The 14,391-nt window shown below is 46.3% G+C and overlaps 1 protein-coding gene across 1 annotated transcript in view; it reads right to left on the bottom strand.

Annotated features, from left to right (window-relative positions):
- Positions 1-13,794, bottom strand: part of MAP7D2 (MAP7 domain containing 2) — a 136,578-nt gene extending 122,784 nt beyond the window's left edge. Inside the window, exon 1 of the mRNA XM_044283972.1 lies at positions 13,634-13,794. Coding sequence (XP_044139907.1) covers positions 13,634-13,757 — 124 coding nt within the window. The 5' untranslated portion in view covers positions 13,758-13,794. The remainder of the gene's footprint in view (positions 1-13,633) is intronic.
- Positions 13,795-14,391: the final 597 nt, after the last annotated feature.

Below are 14,391 nucleotides of genomic sequence, written 5' to 3'. Positions count from 1 at the left end.
AGCCCTTTAACAAGGTTCCAAGTAGAGCTTCAACATGCAACAAGAAGTGTTTTTGTTGAGTGAGACAACACATTTTTTGAGCATTCAATTACTTGAAAATAACGATTAAACTGAAACAGGCTGTTTTTCAGCTGATCCAAATTTTAGGACCACATGCCTTTAAAAGGCCAAATCTGTGCAAGGATGTGGATTCATTGTCATTTTCTGTCAGGTAGTCACACGTTGTGATGGCAAAGGCAAAAAAACTCTCCCTTTTTTAACGTGGCCGGGTTGTTGCACTGCATAAGCAGGGTCTCTCACAGCGCACCATCGCAGGTCATTTGGAATTTCTTAAATGATCCTGAGGGTTATGGAACAAAAAAGTCAAGTGGAAGACCCCAAAAAATTTCACCAGCACTGAGCCGGAGGATCCAATTGGCTGTCCGTCAAGACACTGGACGATCCTCGACCCAAATTAAGGCCCTTACTGGTGCTGACTGCAGCCCCATAACCATCAGACGGCATCTGAGACTGACGGCTTCAAAAAACAAAAATGTCTTCAAAGACCTCGTCTCCTTGAACGCCACAGAACTGCTCGTTTGGACTTTGCAAGAGAGCAACAAACATGGGACATTCAAAGGTGGAAGAAAGTTTTATTCTCTGATAATAAAAAAAAAAAAAAGTAACCTTGATGGTCCTGATGGTTTCCAACGTAACTGGCATGACAAGCAGATCCTACCCGAGATGTTTTCTACGCGCCACAGTGGAGGGGGCACCATAATGGTCTGGGGTGCTTTTTCCTTCAGTGGAACAATGGAGCTTCAGGAAGTGCAAGGGCGTCAAACGGCCGCTGGCTATTTCCAGATGTTGCAGAGAGCATTCCTCATGACCGAGGGCCCTCGTCTGTGTGGTAATGACTGGGTTTTTTCAACAGGACAACGCTACAGTACACAATGCCCACAGGGCAAGGGACTTTCAGGAGAATAACATCACTCTTTTGGCCCATCCTGCGTGTTCCCCTGATCTAAATCCAATTGAGAACCTTTGGGGATGGATGGCAAGGGAAGTTTACAAAAATGGACAACAGTTCCAGACAGTAGATGGCCTTCGTGCGGCCGTCTTCACCACTTGGAGAAATGTTCCCACTCACCTCATGGAAACGCTTGCATCAAGCATGCCGAAACCAATTTTTTAAGTGATAAACAATAACGGTGGAGCTACTCATTACTGAGTTCATGTTTGGAAGTTGGATTTCTGTTTTGGGGGGAGGGTAGTCTTTTTGTTGGAGGTGTGGTCCTAAACTTTTGATCAGCTGAAAAACAGCCCGTTTCAGTTTATTCGTTCTTTTCATTAAACTGAATGCTCAAAAAATGTTTTGTCTCACTCCCATTTCTTCTTGTTGCATGTTGAAGCTCTATTGGAACCTTCTAAGATCCAGCCACGCTAAATATTATTTTTTTGCAATTTTTCAAGTGGTCTTAAACTTTTGATCAGAACTGTATATATACACTAAGGTTTCAATATACACAAGCAGAGATGCCGTGGAAAGCATGGAGGATAAAGAGCAGTGGGCCGATTGACTGGCAGCTGACCTTCAGGCTCTGATCATAAATTTAGGTCTTAAAGGGGTTGGCACACAAACATTTATCACTTATGCAGCATAGGAGGTAAATATACGATCCCTAAGACCCCCCCCCCCCCCACCCCCCAATAACAAGAATGGGGGTCTACAGTCTCCTGTGTGAATGAAGCAGCACTCCATTCACTGACTATGGGACAGCAGAGTACATCACTGGACTATCTCCGGCAGTCCCATAGACAGTGAACGGAGCGTGGTCAGGTAATCGCACAGGTAAGCACAAGATAGAATGAGGTACAGCAGAGGTGTCAGTGCAATTATAATTACACACCTTCACACGGGACGGCAGAAACTAGCACTGGAAAGGTGTTCGTGTGTCACTACAAGTAATTTACAGCAATAACGCTGAATGAGTCAGATACCCATGTATCAGGGACGCTACGAATGGACCAATCTGAACCTCCTAATAGTTCACAAATTGTATTATAAATACATGTTATTTAACCACTTCAGCCCCGCTAGCTGAAACCGCCTTCATGACCAGAGCACTTTTTACACTTCGGCACTACACTCCTTTCACCGTTTATCGCTCGGTCATGCAACTTACCACCCAAATGAATTTTACCTCCTTTTCTTCTCACTAATAGAGCTTTCATTTGGTGGTATTTTATTGCTGCTGACATTTTTACTTTTTTTGTTATTAATCGAAATGTAACGATTTTTTTGGAAAAAAATGACATTTTTCACTTTCAGCTGTAAAATTTTGCAAAAAAAAAACGACATCCATATATAAACTTTTCGCTAAATTTATAGTTCTACATGTCTTTGATAAAAAAAAAAATGTTTGGGCAAAAAAAAAAATGATTTTTTATTTTTATTTTTTTCTTACAAAGTCTCATATTCCACTAACTTGCGACAAAAAATAAAAAATTCTAGGAACTCGCCATGCCCCTCACAGAATACCTTGGGGTGTCTTCTTTCCAAAATGGGGTCACTTGTGGCGTAGTTATACTGCCCTGGCAATTTAGGGGCCCAAATGTGTGAGAAGAACTTTGCAATCAAAATGTGTAAAAAATGACCGGTGAAATCCGAAAGGTGCACTTTGGAATATGTGCCCCTTTGCCCACCTTGGCTGCAAAAAAGTGTCACACATCTGGTATCACCGTACTCAGGAGAAGTTGGGGAATGTGTTTTGGGGTGTCATTTTACATATACCCATGCTGGGTGAGAGAAATATCTTGGCAAAAGACAACTTTTCCAATTTTTTTATACAAAGTCGGCATTTGACCAAGATATTTTTCTCACCCAGCATGGGTATATGTAAAATGACACCCCAAAACACATTGCCCAACTTCTCCTGAGTACGGCGATGCCAGATGTGTGACACTTTTTTGCAGCCTAGATGCGCAAAGGGGCCCAAATTCCTTTTAGGAGGGCATTTTTAGACATTTGGATCCCAGACTTCTTCTCACACTTTTGGGCCCCTAAAAAGCCAGGGCAGTATAAATACCCCACATGTGACCCCACTTTGGAAAGAAGACACCCCGAGGTATTCAATGAGGGGCCTGGCGAGTTCATAGAAATAAGTTAGCGGATATTGATTTTTTTTGTTTTTTTCTCACAAAGTCTCACTTTCCGCTAACTTAGGACAAAAATTTCAATCTTTCATGGACTCAATATGCCCCTCACGGAATACCTTGGGGTGTCTTCTTTCCGAAATGGGGTCACATGTGGGGTATTTATACTGCCCTGGCTTTTTAGGGGCCCTAAAGCGTGAGAAGAAGTCTGGAATATAAATGTCTAAAAATGTTTACGCATTTGGATTCCGTGAGGGGTATGGCGAGTTCATGTGAGATTTTATTTTTTGACACAAGTTAGTGGAATATGAGACTTAGTAAGAAAAAACAAAAACAAAAAACAAACAAAAAATTTCCGCTAACTTGGGCCAAAAAAATGTCTGAATGGAGCCTTACAGGGGGGGTGATCAATGACAGGGGGGTGATCAATGACAGGGGGGTGATCAATGACAGGGGGGTGATCACCCATATAGACTCCCGGATCACCCCCCTGGTAAGGCTCCATTCAGACGTCCGTATGATTTTTACGGATCCATGGATCGGATCCGCAAAACACATGCGGACGTCTGAATGGAGCCTTACAGGGGGGTGATCAATGACAGGCGGGTGATCAATGACAGGGGGTGATCAGGGAGTGTATATGGGTGATCACCCGCCTGTCATTGATCACCCCCCTGTAAGGCTCCATTCAGACGTCCGCATGTGTTTTGCGGATCCGATCCATGGATCCGTAAAAATCATGCGGACGTCTGAATGGAGCCTTACAGGGGGGTGATCAATGACAGGGGGTGATCAGGGAGTGTATATGGGTGATCACCCGCCTGTCATTGATCACCCCCCTGTAAGGCTCCATTCAGACGTCCGCATGTGTTTTGCGGATCCGATCCATGTATCCGTGGATCCGTAAAAATCATACGGACGTCTGAACGGAGCCTGACAGGGGGGTGATCAATGACAGGGGGGTGATCAATGACAGGGGGGTGATCAGGGAGTTTATATGGGGTGATCATGGGTGATCAGGGGTTCATAAAGGGTTAATAAGTGACGGGGGGGGGGGTGTAGTGTAGTGTAGTGTTTGGGTGCGACTTTACTGACCTACCTGTGTCCTCTGGTGGTCGATCCTAACAAAAGGGACCACCAGAGGACCAGGTAGCAGGTATATTAGATGCTGTTATCAAAACAGCATCTAATATACCTGTTAGGGGTTAAAAAAATCAGATCTCCAGCCTGCCAGCGAGCGATCGCCGCTGGCAGGCTGGAGATCCACTCGCTTACCTTCCGTTCCTGTGAGCGCGCGCGCCTGTGTGCGCGCGTTCACAGGAAATCCCGGCCCTCGCGAGATGACGCGTATATGAGTCGTCGTGCGCAGGGCTGCCGCCTCCGGACCGCACATCTGCGTTAGGCGGTCCGGAGGCGGTTAAAGGGATTTGTCAAATTCCTTGATATTATTTTATTTCTTAACTGTGGTGTCATATGTGTTAGCACGGCGATGACTTGCACCATTATGTTCTGTATCCTGCATCATGGAAGATATGAAAAATAATACTAAAAGAGCCCGGCCCGACAATGCATACAACTGTTCTGTTATGCAAGGAAGCAATGAGTTGGTGACTTTATAATTATTTTGTCGAAACTTGTTTTTTGGCAAGTTTAACAACATTAGGCTACTTTCACACCTGCGTTCGATCGGATCCGTTCTGAACGGATCCGCTCATATTAATGCAGACGGTGGCTCCGTTCAGAACGGATCCGTCTGCATTAGAACTTAGAAAATTTTTCTAAGTGTGAAAGTAGCCTGAGCGGATCCGTTCAGACTTTACATTGAAAGTCAATGGGGGACGGATCCGCTTGAAGATTGAGCCATATGGTGTCATCTTCAAGCGGATCCGTCGCCATTGACTTACGTTGTAAGTCGGAACGGATCGGAGGCTGAGCGGAGGCTGAGCGCTGGCAGGCGGATGCATTCTCAGTGGATCCGTCTCCACTGAGAATGCATTAGGGCCAGACGGCTGCGTTCAGGGCCGCTTGTGAGCCCCTTCAAACGGAGCTCACGAGCGGACACCTGAACGCAGGTGTGAAAGGAGCCTTAGATAATTCCTCATTTCTGCTAAAAATCATTTAAAGGGAATGTCAGCTCCAAAACTGCCCCCCAAACTAGATAAAAGGGGTTGCCGCCCCCAAAAAAATATTCTAAATTTTTCAAACCAGCACCTGGATCTGAATACCTTTTTAACTGCATGTAATTAAAAATTGAGTATAGCCAGCGAGTTATTCACTGAAATCTATCTGCAGAGCGCCACCTGCTGTTTGCTCTTTTTCTAATTTCTCTGTCCTGCTCACTGAGATGGAAGAACATGCTCAGTTCCATCCTTCAGCTGCATTAGGGCTCGTTCACATGACCGTGCAGTTTTTTGCGGTTCACAAAAAACGGATGCCGCCCGTGTTCCTTCCGCAATTTGCGGAACGGAACGGGAGGCCCATTATAGAGATGCCTATTCTTGTCCGCAAAACGGACAAGAATAGGACAGGACTCATAACTTTTGCAGGGCCACGGAACAGAGCACTGTGTGTGCTGTCTGCATCTTTTGCGGGCCTATTGAAATGAATGGTTCTGTATACGGACCGTATGCGGAACGCAGGAAACGGCCCGTATACAGAACACTAAATGCGTTCGTGTGAACGAGCCCTTAGAAAGGACATGCCCCCTGAGCTGCCAGCTTGGAATAAATCTAGCTGAGTAATTGGAGCAATGAATGGGGAGATCTCTGGATCCATGTGAGGTACAGGGCTGGCTAGCTTTGTACTATATGATACTGGATTTTCATTTTTTACATTGGTCATGGGATAACCCCTTTAAGCGGTGTATAGTATAAAGTGGTGCTCAGTCCGGTCATATATTTATCATCATACTCCCTTGCATTCTGACAAACCAGCATTAAATGTGTTGAGAGGACTCCTCGGCAAGTCCTCTCCATTATGTGTGAGCGCTCTGGAGTCCTCTAAATGCATTTTAAAGCTGGTTTGGTGGTTTATGCTGCGGAATATGTGGTGAATTTTAACAGAGAGAAGAAAGACGCATAACAAGGATTAAAATAAGTTTTCACCCTCAGCTTATGGTTTACACCACCGCACAACTCAATGTGGGGAGACAGGATCCCAGTGCAGGTACAACAGTCCTATCCATGGATTGAAAAAAAAACAGCAGCGAGACCCTCAGACTGGCTGCTGGTCTAGATAGCTCACTGAGGGGGAAAGGAATGGAGGCATCCCTTTCTTAGACCTATAGCAGCCTTAGAGCCAATCTGTATGGCAATTCTAACTTTGGCGACATAAAATAAAAGGGGTCGCCCAATCAGGTTCTGTCCATAGGCCATGTGGAACTTTGTAGAGAAAAAGCAAAATGGCCACCACTTGGTAGCAATGGGGGTGATTTATCAAACGGTGTAAAGGAAGACTGGCTTAGTGGCCCAGAGCAACCAATCAGATTCTACCTTTCATTTTACAAAGGAGGTCTGAAAAATGAAAGGTGGAATCCGATTGGTTGCTCTGGGCCACCAAGCCAGTTTTCCTTTACACCAGTTTTGTTAAATCTCCCCCAATGTCTCCAGAGGAATATCTTTATTTCAACCTCGGCTAATTTTTGGATGCAATCCATGTGCCAGTCTTCTCTCTCAGACTCCATGATGACTTTAGAGTCTTCTAGTTGATAGATACCGTGTTTCCCCGAAAATAAGTGCCATTTTGCAGGGTTTTTGGAGTAGGGTTAAAATATAAGCCCTACTCCAAAAATAAGCTCTAGATATAGCAGTATTTTATTTTATATAAAGGGAAGATGGCGGAAATGTGCGGGCTGCAGCAGCTCAGGAGCGCTCACTAATGGCTCCTGAGCTGTCATGAAACTGTGGGCGGGCGGCAGCGTAGGCTTCAGTGAATTAGCCTTCAGTGAGGCCGCCAGCCCGCGCATACATCGCGGCACTAAGCAGCACCTGACGGGCGGGCTGGCAGCTTCACTGAGGCTGGGTTCACACCTGAGCGTTTTACAGCGTGTTCCTACGCGCTGTAAAACGCTCAACAAGGAGAAACCAATGCTTCCCTATCGGCATGGTTCTCACCTGGGCGTTTTACAACACATACGATCGCGCTGTAAAACGCCCGACGCCCCAAGAAGTACATGAGCTTCTTTGGGGCGTCTTGTCGCGCGTTCCCGTACATAGACTTTCGGGAACGCGCGACAATGGGCGTTCGCTTGTCTCTGTATGCGCGATTGCAAACGCCGGTACAATCTCGCATACAGAGCGCTCCATCGCGAACGCTCAGGTCTGAACCCAGCGTAAATAATGCCAGCAGCCTGCGCTTCTCTTCACTTTCACGTTGGGCGGGCTGACAGCTTCTCTGTATTGTACTGCCGCCAGCCCGCACGTTCTTACTTACATGAAGGAGGCAGCAGAAGGATCTCCTTCCCCTCTCTGTCTGGAGGAGCTCCCTACATCTCTCCTGCGCCGTATCTGCTCTCCCTGGTACCATAGATTGCAGCCTAGGACAGCTCAGGTGCAATATACGGTACCAGAATGAAAAATGTGTGGCAAATATGCCAAAAACCCACCTAATCCATGGGAATGCACCCATATGGGCTTGGGGGTTATAGTCATATTTAATAAACACTGTCCAGGGACTGTTCTGTAATTGGCATGTGTCTATATAAAATATGTTCACGGAGCCAAAATAAGCCCTAACCCTTTATTCTGAGAAAATAAATAAATAATATAAGACCCCGTCTTATTTTCGGAGAAACACGGTAGATCTAATACATTGGCCACTCCATATACATAAAAACACAGACATTAATGGCTTCCCGTCTTCTCTCCTGGGGCATGTTTCCAAAAATGTTCAACAGAAGGAACAAAGACACCCACCTTGAAGTGATAGCAAAGCAGAGATGTCGCCGGTGTAAATTACATGTTACCATGAAAGTCCAATCCCCCACCCGCCTATCCATAAAACTTCCATTGGGTTTGAAGCGTTCATATTAATCCTGCATACACTCATCGCATGCCTTTGAAATGTAAAGCAATGAGCCTCCCGAACGCTTACTATGACTACGATATAGCACACAGGCGTGAATTCTTATCCTGCAGATCATCCCCAGGTAGACCAGATGATACTCAACACTCACAGCACCATCATAGCAATATCCAGACCTATTATACAGTCTACAATTACATTTTACATTACAAGCATGCATAGGCATTTCATAATACCGAACATTCAATCATAATTAGGTCTTCTGCACATGACGGTATGAGCCCATACTATATCTCCATGGACCTTCAAGACTTCGGCTACTTTCACACTTGCGGCAGAGTGATCCAGCAAGCAGTTCTGTCACAAAACGTATGCCAACTGATGGCATTTGTAAGACTGAAACCGGAAAGACGGATCTGGCATTTCAATGCATTTTTCTGACTGATCAGGCATTTTTAAGACTGATCAGGGCGGATCTGTCTTTCCGGTGTCATCCGGCAAAACGGATCCGGCATTTTTATTTTTTTTTCACCTTTTTTTTCGGTCTGCGCAGGAAGGACGGATCCGGCATTTTGAATGCTGGATCCGGCACTAATACATAATAAAAAACCAGGCAAGTCTTCAGTTTTTTTTTGGCCGGAGATAAAACCGTAGCATACTGCGGTTTTATCTTTTGCCTGATAAGTCAAAAAGACTGAACTGAAGACATCCTGATGCATCCGGAACGGAATGCTCTCCATTCAGAATGCATGGGGATGTAACTGATCAGTTCTTTTCCGGCATTGAGCCCTTTTGACAGAACTCGGTGGCGAAAAAAAGAAAAAAGCAAGTGTGAAAGTACCCTTACACAGAGTGTAAAAGATGGTAAGTGTGTCAGGCCTGAAGACCTGGCATCCGCCATGCCCCTATGGCCCCTTTCACACGAGCGAGTTTTCCGCGTGGGTGCAATGCGTGACGTGAACGCATAGCACCCGCACTGAATCCTGACCCATTCATTTCACGCATCAGTTCTGCGTTGCGTGAAAATCGCAGCATGTTCTATATTCTGTGTTTTTCACGCAGCCCTGGCCCCATAGAAGTGAATGGGGCTGCGTGAAAAACGCATTGCATCCGCAAGCAAGTGCGGGTGCGATGCGTTTTTCACTGATGATTGCTAAGAGATGTTGTTTGTAAACCTTCAGTTTTTTTTATCACGCGCGTGAAAAACGCATTGCACCCGCGCGGAAAAAACTGAACGCAATCACAGACAAAACTGACTGAACTTGCTTGCAGAAGAGTTTCACTGAACGCACCCTGAACGCTTCCGGACCTAATCCGTCACGCTCGTGTGAAAGGGGCCTATCACTCCCAAGTGACGAGCACAGCACAAGAACACCCATGAGACAAAATATTGTCACGCTGGTATATAAAAAGTTGCAAAACTGGGTCTTGCGGCTTTATGGCCAAAAACTGGCATAGCACCCATTGTAAATCATCCCCACTGAGTTTTGGTAAAACTTTCGACATGTTATAGAGACACCAAAAGTAGCAGCATACAATTTTTTTTTAAAACACTTGTGTGTCCTGTGTTTCATATTTCAGACAGACCTTCTGCTAACATCTGGAGATGGCGTTTTTTACTGCAAAAAAAAAATAAAATAAAAAAATTCTGAAAATGCCACTAAAAATCACCCGGACACCTCTGCGAGGAGATTATATGGCACATACATACACTACTACAAGCACACATTTCCATACATACACTATAAAAATAGCAGTGGAGTAATTAAAACTACCAGCAGGGACAGGTTTGTCCGGTTACTCACATGACGGCGGAGTCCAGTGAGACGGTAGTTCAGGAGGCTGGTACAGAGGGCGTACAGTATATTAGCGCTTCTATGTACAGCCGGCTGTATGTAAAGAAAATGAGCATTCTGGAGTCTGGACACGTTGCCTTTAGGCTAAGGTGGGGAGGATTGTCTGGGGCAATACCGACACCTTGTCCCATGTATAGCACAGAGACACCGTCGGGGTTGGTGCCCCCAAAAGTGTTTGTGCAGCCACGGAAATGCGACCAGTGGTTGTCGCATTTATTGCGTAGGGATTTTTCCATGCGGATTTTCATGCAGAAAATCCACACCGTAGGTCATGTACATTGTATCCTATGACAATCTGAAATTATCACGTACACCAGCAGTGCGGATTTTAAAAGCCGCAGCATGTCAGTTTGTTTTATTTTTCACGACCGGATTTTCTCCATTCACTTCAATGTGGAGAGTAAAATCTGCATGTAAATCCCCACCGATTAATGCGGATTGTCCGCACTTATTACCCTGCTGACGCCTGTGGATTCTCCGCACATAAATCTGGAACGTGTGCATTTACAAGACAACTTATCCCCTAACCATGGGATAGAAGATAAAAGTTGGGACTGACAGTTGGGGCGAGAACATGGGGGGGGGGGGGGGAGCTCTCCCTCCATCTGAATGGCGTGGTGGTCTCGCATGTGCTCTGCTGCTCCATTCAGGTCTATGGGACGGCTGGAGATAGAAAAACGCTGTACGTAGCCATCTCCGGCAATCCCATAGAGAATGAATGGAGTGGCGGGGCACATGCTTGATCTGAGTAACGTGACCCCTGTTCTCAGGTTTGGTGGGGGGGGGGGGGGTCACAGAAATCCTGTGCCGGTAGAACGTCTCTGTGCCTTGGCTTCCTGTCCCGTGTCAGACGTCCAATATGGTGTCTATTACAGCTCCCACATAAATGTCCGCTAGCAGTTCAGTTATACAATGATACTCAGCCACCCAGCTTTCCCACAATCAGATTTTAGTAAATGATACCAGTTTATTGTATAGTCTGAGTGGCACCCACACAATGCCAATGTAACGAGGGGTCTTCTACCTACTGGACATTGGTATATCAGTAAAATCCCTGATCAGACACTGGGACGTATAATGAATACTGGGATCTGCATCTCCGAATCCAAGCATAACCCGTTCTATGTTGTAGTAATGGCAGAAGTACAACCTGCCGTCTCCACCTCCATTGTACTTTGACCACATCTGTACACACTGCTGGGAAAAGCCGAGAGGTGACATTTCAGCTGTCCCCACTGTATGGGTAAGGCCGTAAAAAGCGGTAGGCCCCTTTCACAAGAGCGAGTTTTCCGCCCAGGTGCAATGCGTGACGTAAATGCATAGCACCCGCACTGAATCCTGACCCATTTATTTAAATGGGTCTGTGTACATGAGCGTTTTTTTTCACGCATCAGTTCTGCGTTGCGTGAAAATCACAGCATGTTCTATACTCAGCATTTTTCATGCAGCCCTGGTCCCATAGAAGTGAATGGGGCTTCAGTGAAAAATGCATTGCATCTGGAAGCTAGTGAGGGTGCGATGCGTTTTTCACTGAAGGTTGCTAAGAGATGTTGTTTGTAAACCTTCCGTTTTTTATCATGCGCGTGAAAAACGCATCAAAACGCATTGCACCCGCACGGAAAAAAACTGAACAACTGAACGCAATCACAGACAGAACTTGCTTGGAAATGGTGCGGGTTTCACTGAACGCATCCAGAGCCAATCCGTATTGTTCGTGTTGAAGAGGCCTTATTGTTCCATTGTGGATTTTGCCGCCAATCCATGGAGATCCTACAGCATAATCCGCATGTGGTGCAGGCCGAATGTGCGGCAGATTCATCACCACCAGTTTCACCACTATAGGTTGAAGGGGTGAAATCCACAGCGAATTTCCACAACAAAATGAGCATAGTGTTGACATTCACAGCATGCCCCATTCCACATGTGTGGTACTGTAAATCCACATCCGGATTTATCCAATTGAGCCCCAAGCTATCACATACACCCGTCTATCCTACAGTCCCAGCAAAGTATAGCATATATCCAATCATTTACACCCCTATAGAGCCCCAGGAAGGTGTATCTCAGCCACCTTAGTCTCTGATGAGCCCCTGTAGGGTGTATCACAACCATCACCCACTATTATGCCCCTATATAGCGTCCATCTAGGGGGTATCACAACCATCACCCACTATTATGCCCCTATATAGCGTCCATCTAGGGGGTATCACAACCATCACCCACTATTATGCCCCTATATAGCGTCCATCTAGGGGGTATCACAACCATCACCCACTATTATGCCCCTATATAGCGTCCATCTAGGGGGTATCACAACCATCACCCACTATTATGCCCCTATATAGCGTCCATCTAGGGGGTATCACAACCATCACCCACTATTATGCCCCTATATAGCGTCCATCTAGGGGGTATCACAACCATCACCCACTATTATGCCCCTATATAGCGTCCATCTAGGGGGTATCACAACCATCACCCACTATTATGCCCCTATATAGCGTCCATCTAGGGGGTATCACAACCATCACCCACTATTATGCCCCTATATAGCGTCCATCTAGGGGGTATCACAACCATCACCCACTATTATGCCCCTATATAGCGTCCATCTAGGGGGTATCACAACCATCACCCACTATTATGCCCCTATATAGCGTCCATCTAGGGGGTATCACAACCATCACCCACTATTATGCCCCTATATAACGTCCATCTAGGGGGTATCACAACCATCACCCACTATTATGCCCCTATATAGCGTCCATCTAGTGGGTATCACAACCATCACCCACTATTATGCCCCTATATAGCGTCCATCTAGGGGGTATCACAACCATCACCCACTATTATGCCCCTATATAGCGTCCATCTAGGGGGTATCACAACCATCACCCACTATTATGCCCCTATATAGCGTCCATCTAGGGGGTATCACAACCATCACCCACTATTATGCCCCTATATAGCGTCCATCTAGGGGGTATCACAACCATCACCCACTAGTATACTCCTATATAGAGCTCCTGTAGGGTGTATGACAGCCATCACCCACTATGATACCCCATATGGAGCTTTTGTAGGGTGTAGTACAATATCACCCTCTATTACATTCTATGGAGACCCTGTAGGGTGTATAATAACCATCACTCACTGTTATACTCATCTATGGAGCCCCTGCAGCCTGTATTACATACATCCATCACCCATATTCCACCCCTCACGCAGGAATATGTATTACATACAACCATCACCACTATTCCACCCATCATGCAGGGTGTATTACATCCATCACCACTATTCCACCCCTCATGCAGGGTGTATTACATACAACCATAACCCATATTCCACCCCTCATGCAGGAATATGTATAACATCCATCCATCCATCCATCCCCCATATTCCACCCCTCACGCAGGAATATGTATTACATACATCCATCCATCACCCATATTCCACCCCCTCATGCAGGGTGTATTACATTCATCACCCATATTCCACCCCTCATGCAGGGTGTCTCTCATTATCAGCCCCTGGGAGAAAAGCCCAGGCATATGTGACAGTCGTGCCAGGCACATACCCAGGCTGTGCCAGTCACCGTCCCCGTTGCATCATCTCACCTGCAGGCAGTGTGCCGCCTCTGGGGCTCTGCGGTGACGTCTTCCCGGACCCGTCCGCCATCTCAAGGTCTCCGGTGATACCTGCTGGTGCGGTCAGTGCCCCTCGGAGCTCCACCTGCCACATGTGCGGGAGGCTGCAGACTGCGCAGTGAGGCGCACAGGAGCCGGGAGGAGGCGCAGGGGGCCGGGCTCATTAAGCCGCTTTACAGGAGGAGCGGGGATTACTGCTCGGCTCCATCCCAGGGCCTCTCCTACACCGACATCCTGGCAGGGCCCCCTCCCCACCTTGTTTACCAGTACAGGTAGGCAAGTCGCCCCCAGGCAATGCAAAGATGTACATTTATTTATTCAGGAAATTTAATGAAAACAATGATAAAAAGAAGTCGCCCTTGGCCTCACCCACTGTGCTGGAAAAGGTGGAACAGGTGCTTATAAAAAGGCGTTCAGTCAGAACAGCGTATATCTCAATGTATCGACAAATGACAAAAATACATTCACTATATTTTTGGAAAATAAAAATCTTTTTTAAAACAAAAAAAAAATATATAAATACATTCACACGTCTGCAAGTGTTTTGCAGTCTGCAAATTGCGGATCCACAAAACAAGGATACCGGCCATGTGCGTTCATCATTTTGCTGACCGCTCATGCCCGGCCCTGTGGTAGAAATGCCTGTTCTTGTCCGTGGCTATCTGACGTCTGAATGGACCCTGAGGCCCCTTCCACACGGGCTAGTTTTCTGCACGGGTGCAATGCGT

Source organism: Bufo gargarizans, chromosome 3 (assembly GCF_014858855.1).
Source record: "Bufo gargarizans isolate SCDJY-AF-19 chromosome 3, ASM1485885v1, whole genome shotgun sequence".
NCBI lineage: Eukaryota > Metazoa > Chordata > Amphibia > Anura > Bufonidae > Bufo > Bufo gargarizans.
Note: the sequence above shows the minus strand (reverse complement) of the source record. Positions and strands in the feature narration are given on the sequence as shown.